Source organism: Erithacus rubecula, assembly GCF_903797595.1.
Source record: "Erithacus rubecula genome assembly, chromosome: 3".
Lineage (NCBI taxonomy): Eukaryota > Metazoa > Chordata > Aves > Passeriformes > Muscicapidae > Erithacus > Erithacus rubecula.
Genome location: NC_136689.1, coordinates 53,470,272 through 53,490,268, shown reverse-complemented (window position 1 = coordinate 53,490,268; position 19,997 = coordinate 53,470,272). Strand labels below are relative to the sequence as shown.

The 19,997-nt window shown below is 43.5% G+C and overlaps 1 protein-coding gene across 8 annotated transcripts in view; it reads right to left on the bottom strand.

The window, feature by feature from the left end:
• AMPH (amphiphysin) overlaps positions 1 to 19,708 on the bottom strand; it is a 120,904-nt gene extending 101,196 nt beyond the window's left edge. For all 8 annotated transcript variants that reach the window (XM_079301918.1, XM_079301919.1, XM_079301920.1 and 5 more), the window contains exon 1: positions 19,472 to 19,708. In XM_079301918.1, the coding sequence (XP_079158044.1) occupies positions 19,472 to 19,540 (69 nt within the window). In that variant the 5' untranslated portion in view covers positions 19,541 to 19,708. The remainder of the gene's footprint in view (positions 1 to 19,471) is intronic.
• Between the last annotated feature and the right edge of the window lie 289 nt (positions 19,709 to 19,997).

Here is a 19,997-nt window from a genome sequence, read left to right as displayed (position 1 = left end):
GGGTCATGCAGTGGAAGAAAAACAGCTTCTTCAGCCAGGAAAAGACAAAGATTAGGGAAGGAAACCTGCTTTCTATCTCCAAATACCTAGTAGACATTACAGAAAAGGCCCAAGAGGATCACAAGAGAAGGGGATAGAACAACAGTCATAAGCTGCAACAAGGGAAATTTTGAGCAGATATGAGGGGATAAAACAAATCATCATGAGATGGTGAAATGTTGCAAGAATCCTCAGAGAGGCTGGGCAACCTCCAGCCTTGGAGACCATGGGGAAGACACAACTGGACACAGCTGTTAGCAACATACCCAAGCTTTGACATTGTCCCTGCTCTGATTTGGAGGTGGATGAGTCACCATCCAGCATGCTTTATTCTACATTCTACTCTGTTCTGAAATAAAGGATCAGTGGCTTGTCTGAATGAAAATAAGAGAAAGAGGCAGGAATTGGAATGGGGACTGTACTAGTGGCTGAGGAATGCACTGAGAAGTGCTCATAAAAGGGAAAGTATTGGTTCTCATTTTTAAAAAGCCCATGCAAGATTGTTTTATTTTGTACTATTAAAAAAATCCAACATTACTTCCCCCCCACCCCCCCAAATATGAAAAAAACTAGGCTGTTACACTGTCCTTTTCTTGTCTCAATGCTGGGAGGTTTTGTGGGTTTTCCATTGCTTTTAATTGAAAAAAATTTAACATAATCAATTTACATTTATTCTGGAAAAAAAAACCAAAAAAGCAAAGAGGGGAAGAAAGACTACATTTTAGGCTAATAACTACTTGGGTCTACCTACATATTGCACACATTCAGCCAGGACTCAAGAAAAGTGGAAAAGATAAAACAAGATGTGCACTAAAAGGAAAGGGAGCAATCAAACCATGGCCATTCTAAGTACCATCAAATGATTGGTATAAAAAACTTATCAAGATTAAAACCATTGACAGACAGCCCCAGACTGATCTATAAAGCCTTCTGCCTTTGTGCAAAGGTGATTGTTGTAAGGGGAGCAAGAAAATGGCTTGAACAAGTGAACCCTTGCAAAACAGTGGCACAAGTCAGTGTCAGGCATCTTCCCTCAGGTGGATGCAATAGCTTGCAGCTTTACTGAAATTTGCTGAACAAGTTATAACTAGCTACAAAATTCAAAGTATCAGCAAATTAAAAGTATTGATTTATGCAGACCATGGGGAGGTGAAACAGAGAAGGTCAACCAAGAAATTTATGATCCCAGAATAGATTTGCTGCCATCATAGCTAGGCAAATTGTCCCAAAACAAGGAGAAATCCCAGCTTATAACTGCTCAAGATGCCACAATGTTTTCTTATATCCTCAAATTAAATATTCCTTTTGCCTCAGAATATACATATACACACAACTACACCTAAAAGCACAAGTGTGATTTTCAGAAAGCTATGCAATGAGCTACAATTTAAATCCACTCCCATGCAGAGACAGTACAGAGCATATATGTAGTATTAAATCTTGTGTTAGCACAGTGAACCGGATTATATTTAACCAGCAGAGCCTGCTGCAAGTAAAACTGGCATGAGTAGAATCAGATCTTTAAAACCAATATATTGCTACTATTGCAATTTGATGTCAAGTTCATCATGACTTGAAATAGGCATAAATCCTAAAATACTATGATGGATGTAATTGACATTTCTTAATATATGGCTCTGATCTGAATTATTTTTTTAAAAATACATGTTTAGTATTGAAACAACTTAAAACATTAAAAAAAGGCAAAGGGAATAAATGGACCCTTAGTGGAAAGCTGGTGGACACTTCTTTTTGGACATTTCCCCCTGCTATATGTACATGGGAATAATCTGCATAGTTCCATATACATCCATAAGATCATGATAGAGTAAAGTATCTCTTAGTGTAAGTATGAATCACAAGCATTCATGTCATGAAGGATCATCCCCTGATTTATCAAATACATATCAACCACTGCCTTTCCTTTTGAGGGGTGAGGAAGGAAGAGCTCTATCACTCCTATGTGTGTCAGAGACCAAAGGACCAGTCAGATTCCCAGATGAGAGTACAGGTATTTTCTCAAGCCTCTGGTAAAATTAGCTACTGCAGATATTATGGGCCAAACAACAATACACACATACACTAGGTTTAGGGAAAAAAAAAAAAAAAAGAGAAAAAAACTTTGAAATTATTATGCTCTTTAGTATAGCTCAGGTTTATATAACATAAATAGTAACTGGGTTTGATATTCTACAACAGACATAGACATCTGAAAAATATGACATACTAATTGTAAATCTTAACCATTTTGTCCTTTTTTTCTAATATAGCTATAAAATATTTTATGTCAAACACATCAGTATTGATTTTTGTACATATTTGAACAACCAGTGCTCTCTTTCTTATATTTTAGAATGTGGAAAGACGCTAAGACACTTTCCCTTAAATTTTAAACATGTAGCCCCACTAAAAATAAAATCCTCATATGGAGGCACTGGTCCTTGTTTACCATTCTGTCACTTTAGTCATGTATCAGCACTATCTTGTGGGTATCATACACAGGTTCTTCATTGTTTAATAATTTATAAGTGCTTTAAGGCTGAGTTCTGTAATTCTCATAGCATCAAACAGTTATCCAACATCTGTTTGGATTCAATTTATATTAAACATGAGTGTGCTTACTCTCCACACTGGCATAAAATTATATGAAAGACCTTTTTAATCACAGTACCTAAGTAATAGGGAAAAGGTCATTATAGAGGGTATGGAATGTTTTACTAAAACTTTAGATAGGAGTTGTATTTTGTTGTGGGATGACCTACAAAGAAAAGTCTATGTGTGTCCCATTCAGGACAGAAAGAACCTCATGCAAATGTGGTAAAAGCAGGGAACTTATCAACCAGCTTTTTATTCTAACCATATATTGTTTGTCTATCAACCTCCCATTGCAACCAACATCCCTTGATGGAGCAGTGTTCATTTAGTTTCCCAGTGATTCCAATGACTACTCTCTTTCACTTCAATGGATGCACAGACTCACCACGTGTCAGTATCAAGTGTATGGCTTTTACATGTCCCTGATTTGTATCTGTTAGCAACTTTGCTGCTGTGGATCAAACTAGACTGGCCCTAAAGTTTTTGTGCACAAAAGCATTAGGTTAGGGACAAGAAAATTACATGCTCTCAACAACTTAGTTTGCCAATACCACAAGGACCAGACTGTGTTCAGGGTGTATATCTGGGTGAACACAAGTGTAACCCACTGTCCTGCAGTGCACAGAGATATACACCTGCTCAGGCATGGGACTTTCATCCTTCAGGTGAGACCACACCAAATGAAGGCTTGGAGAACCTCTGCTTCACTAGGGCGGACACAGGATGGAGATGAGATGCAGACAACAGAGTGTGCTTTCCCTGAGGAGCCTAAACCTGTACTCTTTGTGTCTCCCTAGAGTCATGATTTCTAGATAACTGAAGGGTATAATGTAGAAACTCTCCAAACCACAACTGAATGGTGCTAGCAGCACAGAAAGGCGTGTTCATGAATATGGGACTGACTCACTGACAACTTGAAATAAAATGAGGAAGGCAGTGGGAACTGACCTCTGTTGAAAGTCCTACAGCTAAAAACCTTGGATGGAACTCACTCTATTTTTAACACTTTTTAGTAGTACAGAAAGTAATTTTGGTGTGATTGGAAACATCCTGCTCACTACTGATGTAGCTAAAGCTGGTTTAGATGTTGGTATGTGATAGTATACATATCTTCGGGTGGAAATGAGTCTGTGACACTTTTAGAAAGCCTTTCTCCAACCCTTTGCTATTTTCACTTTTTTTTCACAAGACTTAACAAAAAAAGACAGAGATCCATCACAATCCACAAGAGGTGGTTTTGGTTATTTTGTTCAACATGTAGTGGCAACACCCCCTCTAAAAAACTGAAAATACCCTGAGCTTCAGAGTGAGAGAGGAGGAATAGCAAGTATTTGGCATTTAAGACTGACTTCACACTGCCTTCCTTTTTAGTCTCATGCAATGTGCAAAAATTCCAAGATGCATTAATATGTAATAAAATTTGCTTGATTGGTGAATGCTTATATGCAAGTAAGGACTCTTTCTGTATAAAAGAGTGTAAAAAATATCCTTCTTTGAGTCAGAGAAGGGAAAAGTCTGAGTCAGGTTGATATGACTACTTTGAATCCCACCAACACTTCTGATAACAGATGCTACTGAGCAATCCAACATCAGTATTAATCACATATTTCATGGTAAGTCTTTGGTAGGATGGGCTACTGATGGTCATTAGCTAAACAATATTGGTGTATGTACTTTGAGACAAACTGGAAATTGGATACTAGAGGGAAAAAATTATTTATTGCTCACAAAAACAGGGCCTTCAGAGAAGTGACTTAGCAATCATAATACTGCATACTGCCTCTTTTAAAATACTGTTTTCAGGGAGTACACTTAAAAATTTCTTTTCCAGATAAACACTGCCTATAGAAAACAGCTCTCACTACAGAAACCAGCATGACCTGAGTTGAAACACTGAGAAAGATGCATTGCACTCAAGTTTGCATTCATCCTGCAGTCTGTAAACATGTGCTCTTTATCCAAAATATTTTTCAGTCCATACTTGAACCATATTTGACTGAGCTTGTTCCTCTCTGTCTTCCTAAGGAAAGTGCTAAGTCATGACTTTTGGAGGAGTGATTTGTTTAAGAGTTAAGATGCCATTCAAATGTCATGTGTGTATTTGTCATCTAAGGGTTGCCTGAATTTCTTCCTTTGCTTCTCAGCTTGGCTGTCAAATCAATGTAGATTCTCAGCCAGCCTCTGAATTACTGTTTATTTTTACCCTAATATGAAACATTGCATAAAAGATGCTGGCACTGTGCTTACAACAACTAGGTTCTTGGATTGATACTACAGAAAAACATGATGCCAGAGTGGTGTTAAGAATAAAACCATGTTGAGGTCTGCAAAATACCAGTGAGGCTTGTCTTCTCTCAAAATAGACCCTGGAAGCACAAATCTTATATGAGGGACTTTTTTTTTAGTACAAGAATAGAGAGCAGGAGTAAGTTCAAAAGCCCTGGGATACAAACAGCACCTTGTCTTCACTGAATCTGGAGTGACAGCACTGCTGGGCTTAACCCTAAGGCCACAACTTGGATGAAGTTCCTGCAAACTCAATAGGAGCTCCCAATAAAAACGAAGCTTATGAAGCTAGCCCATCACAGGCTCCTTGAGCTTGCACATTTGCAGTTCTCACAGTGTCTAATTACTGTCTTAATTACTCAGCAACTTGGCTCTCCATTTCACCTTCCCTGTCTTACAGTTTTTCTCCAGATACTCAGTGAGTATCTATGTGAGGTGCAGTGACTCGACTCCCAGCTTTCCCCCACACAGGGAGGACCTTGGTCAGCCCTGCAGACCCTGAGGGAATAGAGCCCTGCTCCAGCAGCACCATCTGTCCCTCCTCTCACGCACAACAGAAGACAAATAAAACAAAATGAACATTCAGTATTCTTTCAACGTTTGGAGGCTCAGTACTGAATTTTAAACAATCCAAAGTGTGCAACTGGGCTTACCTATCAAGTAACAGAATAATTTTCTAAATGACTTTGTTGGTTATATCTGCAACAACTAGTTTGGTGAGATGTACAAGAGAAAAAAGGAAAGAGCAAGCAGTAAGGAAAGGATGACAAAAGAGAAAGAGAGAGAGATAAGGAAGGAAAAGGGAAGTTTAACAAACATGAAGATACAACTTTCCTGATACTTACTCTGCCGGCATATTTTAGCTGAGAATTAAACAGAACAATATTTAGAGAAGTACTATCAATAAAACCACATTTTGGCAGTTTGCAAGACTGTCACATCAAAAGGAGTATATGAATTTCTTTAATAATTAACCCAGAAGACATTGAAGAATAGAGAAGGAGGTCTGCGCTATTTTTTTAAAATCAAAGAAATTTCCTTGGATTATTAGATTTCTTCATTTCTTTAAATCCATATTCCATACTTCAAATTAGCCTTCATCTCCAAAAGCACAGCTTGTTTTTGGCCTTCAGCTAACCACAGACATTAACCTTGTTCTGTTGTGCTTGTTTTCCAGTTGCTGCTTTACATAGTATGAATCCACTCCTTTACCATTTCCTGAATTTGTCCTCCAGTGATAGCAGCAGCCAACCATCCTTTGCCTGCTTTCAGTTACTCCTGTGCACTTTTCTCCCGATGAATTTCTCTCCTGAGCAAGATAAACCATGGCAACACCTGCCCTAAGGCTGCCCCAGACCAATCTACCTCTAGACTGAGCCTCTTGTCTCTCTTTGGGCCTCAGTACACTGATGAACTTTTCTTTTGCTTCTGCCTACTTTATGCTCTGCCTTTCATCCACAGCTTCTGTCTTCCCTGTGATAAGAATTTGGTTAGTAGAGATTTGAAAAACATGAGGCATCAATTAAATTCTTTCCTCTCTGAGTACCCTGATAACCATTCCTCATGATTTTTACAAGACTAAAATTTGTCCTATAGTTAAAATTACTGGCAACATTATTTTGAAAAATATATTTTATTCTCTCAGCAGATCCATTTCAACAGTGTCTCTCTGTACTTAAAAAGTTCATTCAAACTGCAGAGAGTGGCCATACCAGTGTGAAAAGATAACACCCACATAAACTAGCAAGGATTTAGGTTACAATAGCAAGCTGAACAACAGGAAGCCTAGTTTAAATATTAGCAACAGCATCCACGCACAGATCTGTGCTTAAAAGGAATATAATATTTTAATTTATTCCTCTGCATGTCCTACATGCAAATAAGCCTTTAAACAACTTCCTGGATCTAAAAACTAATAAATGCATTTGATGTGAAAAAAATCAGTGTTATTTTCCAGATCTCAAAGATTGATTATTCTCTACAGAAAACGGACTGCCTGTATTTAATCAAGCTTCTTCTATGTATGCATGTGTTTCATCTCCTTCTACTTTATGCTAAATATGTATTAGCCTTTTTACATGTGGGTCACTTAACTGAGCTTTGGTGAGACATAAAGCATGAATCATCAGTATAAATAACTGTTCTCATGGCATTACAGACCACCAACTATCTCTGCTACATACTGCTAACCCCCCACACTTCTGTAAAGACACAACTAAATGCTTGCAAAGGATCACAATCCAGAAAGGAAATTCAGATTATTACTTGTGTTCTTTAACAACTTTTATTTTCTCAAACCTCTACTTCTTTAAAAATGAAACATCAACCCACTCCTTGCATGTTTTTCAGTTTATCCAGGGAAAAGCAGGATAGTCAGTGTCTTTCAAGCATGTGCAGGCTCATGAATACATATTCTCCCTTTTCATATCATAGATAAAGAAGATAGACCACAGTTTATAGACTGTAGCACTGGCTTCTGTATCACTACAACCAGAGATTTGGAAATACTGTGGGTACAAAGAAGTGGGGTTAGAAAGTGAGAAAGCTGTGACTTCAAGGGAGCATCAAAGGAATTAATCTGCTACAGAGAGACAGAGAACAAAGCAGAAGATCTTATCTGGGAGTAGGCAGGAGCTTTTTGTCAGAAAAGAGGAGGTAAGAAAAAGAAGGTACAACAATAAGTAGTAGTAGGGCACTGGGAGCCTGAGCCCAGAGCCTTGAAGTGTGGTATAGCCCTTGCCCTTTTTTTGTGACCCTGCCCACTGAAAGGCTTCTGAGCCTTCCCACTGCCCTATCAACATCCTGAGAAATTGTCTGGACAGAACCCAACCAACTAAGTGCTTGTCCACATCATTATTCACTTGTAATTGGTTTTGTCCCCAATTCTGCATAATCTCACAGGTGCTAATATCCTACAGATAGTGAAGAATAATTATTGAGACAACAGAAAGGTAGAGCCACCAGGAAGAACAGGCTATTTCCTGCTTAGCTTTCTCATAGCACAAGCAGGAATGTGTGACGTGTCTTTACTGCAGCCTAAGTTTTACCATACTCCCTTAAACAGATTAATAAACTCCAATTAGCAGAGACTCAACGTGACCAAACATGACACAATTGCTTTCCCGGGCTGGTAATTGGTTTATCATTCTGACAACTACTGACTAACTAGCAACTCACTAAATCTGTAATAAATGATTTTGTGTTCGAGAACAGCAAAGATTCAGTGTTGCACAGCACAGATGCTGGTGCCACAGAACATTTAGGGAAGAGTGACCCAGTGCCTCAAACACTTTGGATTGGAGGCTCCAAGCAGCTGAGTTTGCAGCAGAGCCCAGTGAACTAAACCAAACAACTGCTGCCTAGGGAAAATGCCCTCGGTATTGAAGCAGTGGAGCCACCTTCTCCTGCTCCTTCTCCCCGCATGCTGCAGCCCCTGAGGTGAGTACTGGCAGAGCAGGCAGTGACTGCTGCCTGATCAGGGCTTTAGTGGGGATGAAGCCCCCTGTGAATATTTTAGACAAGGGGAAAATCCCCTGCCATCCTCACACACATTCAGGGAGATACAGTCCTATTCATGTAGGCAACTAGAAAAAATGTATTAAAGGGTATTTTTCACCCTTTATTTTTGTTTTCTCCCAAGGTCAGTATACTGTCCATCATCCCACACTGCTTGGCAAGCCCAAGCAAGAGAGGCTCCCCAAATCCTGGACAGGTGTGCTGCAGGAAAGGTGAGTACAGGAATACTGCTCTCCCCTCTATGCTCAGCCTCACCTTATACCTAGCCTGCTTTTCTCTGCCATTTATCTCCACTGAAATATCCTGCTATTATAGATACTGGGCAGTTTTCTTCACTTCCTCCTAGCCAGTGCATAAAACTTGGGTCACTGAAGTGACAAACAACTTGTATTGTCCTTTCCTAGTCCTCATTTAGTGCTCTCTCACCCTCACCATCTACAGCAATCAGGGTCCAGTGTGCATCCTAAGAGGCAGGCACTGGAGATCAATCCAGATCATAAATTCCAGCAATTTCCAGATACACAGGTTATCACCACCTCAACATTTCTCCTCTAGGTGCCCAGAAAATCACACTCTTAATAGTGCCACAACAGGAAGGTGGCATGCACTGTGGAGTGTCTGCAGACTACTGCCAGCTACCACAGGGCAGTCCTTGTCAGAAACATTGTCTCAGATACTATAACAATGCCAAATAGATGATCTGCTAAAGGGGCAACATGTAGTGAAGAAGGCAGTCCAGACCCAAACCCAATGAATTGCCAGCAGATATTTAAAAATGTTACTTTATTTTTAAAAGAGGGTTTAAATGAACTGTAGAGAGAACAGTAGAAGAAGGGACCCATGCTAAAGATCTAAAAAGGAAACGGGAAAGAATAAGAGAGAAAAGATGAAAATGTCAAGCAAGAACAGGGGATGAGGCCACCTTGATACTAAAAATGCTTTGGCCAGTGAACACAGAGCTATGGATCCCCTTAAAACTTAAGAATCAGCACTTCCTTGTCTTGTGGAAACTAAGTGACAATGAGAAAGAGTGTATTATGTAACAACTTACAGGATCCTGGTTAATACTACATATATGGGGAAAACTGGGAAAGGAGAAACAGATTATCTTTCCTTACAAAGCAGAGAAAAAGTCCTATGAGAATCTAATAGGAAAGAGCCTTGGGGGTTTTCTCTCCCCTTTCTTCCCTGCTTCACACCCAGAAAACCAAAATCTATTCCTACTTTTTAACCTGTACATTAGAAACTACAATAATTGAAAGCAATATTTTATTAAGAGCTCCTATTTCACCTGACTGAGAGTCATGTGATAACTCCAGTTAGATCTGAGGTAATGATGACAAAAGATGAAAACCACTTCTAAATTTTGAGGCAAGAAAAAAAGAACACATTTCTATGCAACAAGGAAAGCTAGAACAGGGAATAAAACACTTGAGCTGCAAAAAAAGGCATTTACATTCTATGAGAAGAGAACTTCATGACTTGAGTTGCCTAAGCAAAGGTACAGATCAATTTAGGGAACCTGCAAAATCTCCACCATTACAAACTTAAAAAGGCTGGCAAGAAAATCATTCCTGAGGAATAATTTTAAACACAGTGTTGATTCCACTTTTGTTTAGTAGGATGGGCCAGATAACCACTTGCACTCCAACTTTGTATAATTTCTATCAAAAAAAAAAAAAAAAAAAAAAGACCTTTTAAAAAAGGAAATTCAAGTTGTCATTACACTTGAACCTAAAGATAGAAAAATATCATCTACATAGTTTAGACCATAATATTTGCATGAGAAATTATTGACTTGTTATTGGTTTTGTTTATAAACTCAGAGAGTAAGAAACAGCCCTTCAGAGGTGGAACTGCCTCATCATTGTGTGTGCTTGTGCCAGCAAGGCCCCAAATGTTGAGGCCTGTCATAATACTGTAATGACTTCAGTATATTACATTTCATAATATCTGTGGGGTCAACATTTTAAATCACTAGATAGTATTTTGCTGTTACACACCCAAGGCTGCTAGAACCATGTCATCACATTGCAAGCAGGTCAGCACAGCTATAATAGATATAACATGCCTTCCACAGGTATATTCTTCCACATACTTGTCTTCTGCCTCAGAGCAGACATTATTAGTTACAGAACAGAACTTGTACAGAACCAAATATTCCCTTCCAGATGGAAATCTAATTCATAGAATCTCCTCTTTACAATATTTTAAACCCTTGTTATGCCTCCAAAATTCACATAAAGTGGAGTATGTACTATTTTAAGTTTCAGATGAAACCACATGTATTACTGACTTAGAAGTTAAACATGAAAAAACACATTAGCTTAATTTTCAGAAGCTACAAAGAAATGCCCAGGACCAAACCTTACTGACACCAAGTTTTGGAAATGTTTTGACAGCACCAGCTGGGTTCATTATGAGATGATGTCAAACCCTGGAAGAGACTTCTTGGAGATTTGATCAATGAACCTGTGTCTACCAGTGTTGAAAAGGCATTTGGATACTGCCTTAAAGCCAGGCTTTTACTTTTGGCCAGCCCTGAAGTGGTCTGGTAGTGGCACTGGATGATCACTATAGGTCTGTTTAAACTCAACTATTTATTCTATTCAAATACATCTTCCCTGCCTGCTCCTTTCCCTACCAGTACACACTAGGGAAATTGCTGAAGACAACCCTTCCCAGCCCTGAACTAGCAGAAGGCACTGAATATCCATCTCCCAGCCTGGCCACTGGCTCTGTCACCTTGTGGGAAGGAGGGTGTGTATCTTCTGAGAGGGGTCAGGGCTGTGGATCATCTCAAGATAAAGGGACCAACTGCACAAATTTACAAAAAGGAAGCATTGTGGTTTTCTAAAACTCAACAACGTTCAGCTGAGATAGGTTTTCACAGGATGGCAAAATGCCACATCACTGACACTAGCCAGGCGCAAAGATCAAGCTTTCAGTCTGGTGCAGGATGTGCTTCTCATCTAAATGGCTGCAAATGTCTCAAGAATCGAGCAATACTTTTTGACCTTCTGGTGGATTGTTTTTCCTCTCTTTATACTCATTTTTAGAATTGTCTGAGTTTTTTCCCATGCAAAAACACGCTAACACACAAGAGCCTGAGGGCAGCAGGACTCTCTCAGAAGGAAGGTCCATCTGGCCCAATACTCTGTCTCCAGTGTCTGAAGAAGAGCACATGAGCACTGAAGTCCTGACAGGGTCCTGGGGGTGCTCACAGCCTCAGTGTGGGACTGGCCTCCCCTGGGACCCCCAGCCCAACCATCTCCTGCCAAGGGCCCAGGGGATGTGTCCCAGCTCAGCCTGGGACCCTCAGTCCCTGCCTGAGCCCTGCTGTGGCTGTGCCCATCTGTGCCCCTGTGTCCTGGGTGGGCTGGGACCTGCACTGCAGAGAGCTGCTCTCTGGGCTGGAGCCCTGAGACCTGGGTCAAACCTTGTCATACAGAACTCTGGGTTAAACATATAACTATGCTCTAACTGCTCTGTCCTATTCTATTCCCTGCACTCACCTTGAGTCAAATAATGATGACACTGTTACTTGTCTGACACATCAGGGGGTTTTGCACTCCAAATAACACATTCGGGACACATAACACACAGGTTATAACTGGAAGCAGGATATTATTTCAATTTTTATTTTTCTGTTTCAGAGCTGATGCACATAAGCACCAACACAACATTCATGTGTAGCTAGGCTGATGCATTTCTTACTTGAAAATACATCCTTTGTAGTCTGGAAAAGGAAAATGACAGAGCTATGGAAAGCAGCAGAAAGCCCATAAGAAAAGATGTGTAGTTCCATAAGGTATTTTCCAAAATATGACACATATCAACGATGGGCACAATCTTGCTTTCCAAAACTTGCCTCATTGCCATGCTTTCCAGCCAGGGCAGGTTTGCATGAAAAGCACTCTCATGCCTGCCCTGTACTTGTGTTTCAGGCAGGAAAACTGTCAGGTCTGGATGGGGAAGAAAACCTGGAACCCTTCCAAGCAGATGTTGTTTTGAACAAGCAAGAACCCCTAAGAAAATGGAGCCAAGGGAAGAGCAGAGCTCAGCCCCACTCCAAGCTGGCAATGGGCAAGAGAGCCAGAGAGTGCCAGGGCACTTGTGGTGCCTTGGAGGCATGAGGGCAGCAGGCAGGAATGGAGCCACAGGGGCCCAGAGGAGCCCTGGCCATGGGCTCTGCCCAGTGCTACAGAAGAACAAGAAGCAACCCCCAGGCCACCCTTGGGGCCACCCTGGAGTCTGGAAAGCTTCCTGCCCCCTACTGCAGGGCAGGCCAGGCCATCTTCATGGATCATGAGCTGCAGGCAGCAACCGAGCCAACAGGGACTGAAGGAGCCCTGAACAGTGATCATGCTCAGTGCTGCAGAGGAAGGCAACCCCATCTCTCCCACTTCCCTCCATAAAACAGTGCCAACCTGCCCAAGGGAAAATTCCCTCCTGATGCCATTGCTGGTAAATCAGCTATTCCCCAAGCACGTCAGCAAGGCCTCATTCCTCATCCCCACAGTCTGGTCATGCCTTCCAGGATGTGCCTAAGCCCTATTCTCCCTCAACCTGGAGCCATCAGATACTGTCAAGAGTGGTCAAATGTCCTCAGCCCGATCAAACTGAGGGTCAAGAATCCTGGCAGGGCATCAGTGGGTGTTACAAAGCCCTAGGAATCCTGACAACCTCTCTGCATCCCATTTCTTATAGCAGCTGCTCCTGGCTCCACAAGGGGCTGAGAACAGAGCTGAGCAGTGCTCCTCAAGAAGGTGTTCACTTGAACTTACTAATGCTATCCAGCTGAAAAGGCCAGACAGCCTCAGGCACTTACAGGGCTTGGTGGCTCTCCTCTGAAGGGCTTGCATCTGTTCCCAAAGGCTGAGTGCCACTGGCAGCTGGCCTTGCTTCCAGTTTTCCTCCCTTAGCCTCCTCCTCCAAGTAATTCCAGTGCCTCCTCGAGGACTTCCTTCTAGAAGTCTGTGGGCAGGCTCCAGGCCAGCTTTGACAGTGGGACATGGGAGGATACTCCCTTTCATCCTGGCCTCCAAGGCACTGCTGCATTGCAGGATGGAGACACTGTGACATGAGGGTGATGGGGTCCTCCATGCACAGCCCTGACTGACAGAGACCAGTCATCACCTCTGTGCCCAGCATTCTTTGCGAGAAAGCCACCCATAAGAGTTGTCTCCTCTCTCTGACTGAACTAATGCTCATATTGCTACCTGGGGTTGTCCAGCTCTCAGAGCATGACTGCAGGAACACAAACTTTCCCCATTTACAGACACTGAAATTGAAAGGGACCAATTGTTGTAGCTGAATATTAGCAAGTCCAATGGGCCTGATGAATTCACCCCAGAGTACTGTGGGTAGCTGTAGCAGACAGTAATTACAACATGACCATTCTCAATGACCTGTAAAACATCTTAGGACGTCCACCAACTAAAAATTAGCACAGGTTATACAAGCTTCCAAGAAAGGCAAGAGAGAAGACCAAGAAAGCTACAGACCTGTTAGTCTAACATCAATACACAAAAAAAATTATGGAGCAAATCACACTGGGTTCTATTAAAAGACATTTGAAAAACAATGCAATCAACAGACACAGCCAATATGGGTACACAAAGAGAAAGACCTGTTTAATTTAATAACCTTCTACAATAAGGCAGGTGTGCCTGGATGAAGTGTAGACAGTGGATTTAGTTTTTCTGCAGTTTAGAAAGTTTTTTGATACTGTCCCTCAAAGCCTCTTTCCAGAAAGGTATTCCAACAGTGGGATGAGCAGGTATGCAGCACACTGAGTGAAGAATTGGTTGAAGAGCAGGGCTCAAACTGTTGCAGCAAACAGGACACCTGGCTTGTGACCAGTAACCACTGGTGTTCCTCAGGGCTCAGTTCTAGAGGCAGCTTCTGTTCCATCTCTTCATCAGTGAGCTGGAGGCTGCATTGAATGCTCAGATAGTTTGGTGATGATACCAAACTGGGAAGTGCTGCTGACTCTCCAAGAGGCTTTGCCTTGCAGAGAGATCTGGATTGACTGGATCAGTCAACCAATTTTTATCAGTTATTGAGCAGTCACCAGTGGCATGAAACAGAACAAGACTAACCAAATGCTGAATTCTGCACCTGGGATGGAGTAATCCCAGGCATGGGTGTGCACTGGGAGAGGAGTGGCTGGAGAGCAGCCCTGCAGAAAGGGGTTTGGGAGGGCTGGCTGGCAGGAAACTCACTGGGATCAGCAGTGTGTGTGCCCTGGCAGCCAGGAGAGCAAACCTCATCCTGGGTGATCAAACACAGCATCACCAGCCAGCCAAGAGTGCTGATTATCCTCAGTGCTGAATTCAGCACTGGTGCAGCCTCACCTCGAGTACTGTGTGCAGTTCTGGGCACACCATTTAAAAAGGGTCTGAAGGTACTTGAACATGTCCTGAGCAGGGCACCAGAGCAGGGGAGGGGCTGGCAGGAATGTGCTCTGGGGAGCAGCTGAGGGCACTGGGCTGGTCTGGTTTGGAGAGGAGGAGGCTGAGAGGTGACCTCACTGCTGCCTACAGCTTCCTGGGGAGGGAAGTGCTGAGCTCTTCCCCCTGGTACACAGTGCCAGGACACGTGGGGAATGGCTCCAATCAGGGCACTCATCAGGGGAAGTTCAGACTTGACATGACATTTCATAACCCAGAGGGTGGCCAAAACCTGGAACAGGCTTTCAGGAGAGGTGGTTGATGCCTCCCATGACCATGCCCAGCCTGTGCCAGTGCTGAAGAGGCATTTGGACAGTGCCCTCAAAGCCATGCTTTAACTTTGTTCAGCCCTGAAATGGTCAGGCAGTGGGACTAGATGATCACTGTAGGTCTCTTCTAGCTGTTCTGTTCTATTCAATTAGAGTTGTTGTGTTGTACAAGAAAGGACAAGAAGGTGATAACTAGTGTTATACATTGGGTTATCAGCTTAGATGGAATTTTCCAGAGAAACCTAGGAATACAAATTCAGCCTTTTCATTCAAGTACCCTCGTCCCTGGAATTGACTCAGCCAGCCTTGGTTACCACCAAAACATCTTTTCTGGTTTCATTTTAAACCACACAGGCATTTCACTAATTTTTATGGCTGGGATGTAGTCTAAATTGATCTGGTCTTTTAAAACTTTAATCCAGTTTCTTCAGCTGACTTTTGGCAGATTTTAACAGATGCTGCAAGCTCAGCATGTCCACATTTCCTTCATTTTGGGGCAAAAGTAATTGAAGAAATGTGATGACCAGAGGATTTTAATAGATGGCACACTCATTGATTCAAAAATCAAGTGCCAGGGCATATATGCTACCACATAAAGCACCATAATCTGGATGATGTGAAAAACAGAGTGGCCAATTATTATTTCCATATAACTCTCAGATTAACACTTCTAATGCAAGACAGATCTGCCCAATATGAGATTTTCCTGTTCTTTAGCTTTTGTCATATAGTGACTAGATACACACACTACCTACACTGTACAACTAAAATTTCTCCTAGACAGCAAGGAACTGAAGATAATTATGGAATTATTAGAAAAATAGTTTCCACAAATGAATCAGAGAATCACAGAATAAACTCAGTTGGAAAGGACTCACAAGGATCATCGAGTCCAACTCTCAGACTTGCACAGGACCATCCCCAAGAGTCACACCATGTGCCCAAAAGCATTGTCCAAACATTGCTTGAACTATCAGGCTTGGTGCTGTGGCAACTTCCCTGGAGAGCTGCTCCAGTGCCCAATCACCCTCTGGGGAAAGAACCTTTTTCTAACATGCAACCTACACCTCCCCTGACAGAACTTCAGGCCATAACCTCAGGTCCTGTCACTGGTCACCACAAGAGAAAAAGATCAGTGTCTGCCCTTCTCCCCCTTATGAATAAGTTGTAGACTGCTGTAAGATCTCCCCTCAGTCTCCTCTTCTCCAAGCTGAAGAGACCAAGTGAGCTCAGCCACTCCTCATACTTGAAGATTCCCCTCAAGGCCCTTCATGAGCTTTGTTAACTCTTTTAGGGTGCTCTCTAGTAGCTTAATCTTTCTCATACTGTGGCACCCAAAACTGCCCCTAGCACTTGAGGTGAGGCTGCCCCAGTGCCAAGCAGAGGGGACAATCCCCTCCCTTGCCCAGCTGGTGATGCTGTGCCTGATGCCCTCTTGGCTGCCAGGGCACTGCTGACTCAGATCCAACTTTCTGTCAACCAGATCCTCAGATCCCTTTCCTTGGGGCTGCTTTTCAGCTTCTTGGTCTCCAGTCTGTCCACACATCCAGGGTTGCTCCATCCCAGGTGCAGAATTTGGCACTTTCTCTGGCTGAGCTTCATATGGTTGATGATTGCTCCCTGGATTCAAATTCTCTCTTCAGGGAGTCAACAGCTCCTCCCAGTTTTCTATCATCAGCAAACTTGCTTGGTATTCCTTACTGTCCTGCATTCAAAAAATTTGTGAAGATGTTGAAGAGCACTGGGCTGAGGATGAAGCTGTGAGGAGCTCCACTAGTGACAGCTCACCAGTCTGTCACCCCACTGACTGTAACCCTTTGATACCAACCTGTGAGCCAGTTGCTCACCCACTGCATTAAGTGTTCATCCAACTGTGGGCTGAACATTTTTATCCAGCAGGATCCTGTGAGAGAAAGTATCAAAAACTTTACTGATATTCAAAATGAAGGTCTATGTTTTAGAGCCATTTCATGTTTTTAATACATATTGCATCAATAAATAATAGAAAGCGATGCAAAAATGCTTAATGAAAACATTGATCTCTAAGAACACATTCAGTAAACTGAAAGTGCACAAATCCAATATAAGCATCAAGATAAAAACAACTCAATGTATTTAAAATCTCTTTAAACCAGCGTGATATCACACACCTGTTACAATGCCATCCTATTCACACCATCAGGAATCAAACAAATCATACATTTTCAACTCCTAGACAAAATTTACTTGTTATTACCCACTTGGGCACCTTTTTTTTTTTTTTTTGAGTAAAGTTTCAGCAAAAATAATGAAGGATTTTATGTTGTATAGACATAAATGAACTCAAAATTAAGCAGAAATAGAGACGTGAAAGAGTACACATGCACAGCTCATTCAATAACAACACATTGCCAGGAAGGAGGAGGCAAGGATACAGAGCTACATAGTATTGTGACCTACTCTGTCAGACCACTGGTACTATGAACTACTCTGTGTAAGGCCATAACATCTTGCAAATAACCCTGTAAATGAGCAACTTTTAGACCACTCATACAAAAAAAAAATCACCACAACAGATACTATAAAGAAGTCAACATTACCAGATGCCTGACTGCATTACATGAAAATCAAACCAGACAAATTCCTCCCTTGTTAGCACAGTTAATCACCAAAGTGAAGGTAGAGCAGACCATCTGCCAGAGCCCAACAGCATCTTGGATTTGCACCCAAAGCACCCATCAGATTCAAGGCACTGTCCAGGGCTGGTGCACGAGCAGTCTCTGAGAGGCACAGGCTACCTCAGCATGCACACTAAGGTGCTCTCTCTGGTATGCACACACATTTCTGTGAGCAGGAGCCCCACACTGAAACAGACACAGCTTGAAGCAGTACATGATGTGATTACGACTTGCACCAGTGCTTTTCCAGATGGTTAATCATAACCACACTGACAAAGACACAGGGAAACAAACGGTATTTTTAGGCTTCCACTCCAACTACGAACTCAAATCAACTCACACCATAGTGCCATCAGATCTCTTCGAACTACTAAAGAGGATTTATGTGTTTTATCTGAAAACTGTTGCAGTCCAAACCTGCAAGAATGGAAACACATCATGACTTTGGTGTTAAAAAGTCTAGTACTTTATAACCTGGTGAGCTAGACAGGAGTATTTGAAAGGGAAAATTAATCACTAGTCTGTGTCGTAGATTCTTACATAACAACACAATTATGTTTAAGACTTTTCTAAATATTAATTCTTTCATTTTCTTTTTCTGCCACTGGATCTCCATAGAATGGAAAAAGTGCTAATTTATAGGCAGTGAAGTATAAGAAATATGCTCATAAAATAATCTTTCTTAATCCACCAGAGTCCTATTACCTAAGATGCATAACAATATAGGATATATACTCATGGGGTATAAAGGTTTTATTAACCCTCAAAAGAGGTGACTTGCAGCACTTACTGACAACTATCTCTGCAAAATTCACACTGGCAACACCTTTATTGCAAACTGTACTAACAGCAGACACGGCTGCTACATACAGTCATGCACGAATGCTTTTCTGCTGGGCCTAATATCTGTATCAATGGTCCTGTTCTGAGACACAGGAGAACATTTACATCTATCGACTTTCACTAACGAAAATGAACAAAACAGTGGCCCATAAGGTTCTGGTCTTTGGTCAAAACTCCTGTAAATTCCCCACGACTTCGCCCGCTGTTCATTTCCAGGCTACAAGAGCGCTGGAATCGGTAGTGACTTTCCCAAGCGGCACACGCTGTCACCAGCTGCGGAACGCTGGGACCAGCCTCTCGACATCCCTCATGCCCTTTCGGGAGAGGCTCGCGGAGCCGCGGCCGCGCTCGGGGCTCCTGTCACCGCCCGCAGCGGGTCCGTCACGCCGCGGCTGCAGCGGGCGGGTCGCCGCAGCCGGGATGAGCCGGCGCGGATATTAAAGGAAAGGCAATCCTCTTAGGAGGGCCGGCGGCGGGCGGTGAGGCGAGGAGAGGCGAGCAGCAGCGCGGCCGGCCCGGGAGCGGAGCGGCGGCAGCCCCGCGCCTCAGGGAGGGCGAGGGGCGGCGGCCCGGCTGCGGCAGGTGCCCCGGGCCTGCGGCAGGTGCCCGGCAGAGCCGCGCCGGGCGGGCGGCAGGGCAGCGCGGCGCGGTGAAATGGGTCACTTACGTAACGGGCCCGGCGGCCCGGGCCCCGCGGGCCAGGAGAGGGCAAGCCGCTGCGGCGGGGCTGGGGGCGAGCGGAGCCTCGTCCTCTTACCGACCCCGGCCACCGCCGCACCCTTCCCCCCCCGGTCCCCCGCCCGCAGCGCACCTTCTCCTGGGCGCGGTTGAGGCGCTTCTGGACGTTTTTGGCGAAGATGCCGGTCTTCATGTCGGCCATGGCTGGCGGCGGGGATAGGGAGGGTGGGGAGAGAAGGCGGGCGAGGCAGAGCCCGGCAGCTCCGAGCGGCAGCGGCGAGGCAGGGATGGAGGGATGGAGAGGAGGAGGAGGGAGAGGAGGAGGAGGGCTTTAAAGACACAGCAGGGAGAGGCGTGGCCACCGCCGCCGCCTCAGGTGAGCCGCGGGCCCCCCCGCCGCCATCCGCCCCCGGCCCCGGCGAGAAGGCGGTCCGGACCCGCAGGGCAGGCAGCGCGGTCTGCTGGAGAGGAGGCGATTCCTCTGGATAATAAATCACAGCAGGAGATAGCGGGGTGATGATTTCTAGAAGCACAGCTGGTGGCTGCGTCCACTACTGGCACAAGCCCCTTGTACAGCCTTAGCCACCTACTTATTCCCCCAGAGGTTTCCACCGGGTCGGAGTCACTCCCGGGCGCAAGCTCCTCTAACACTGTTCACT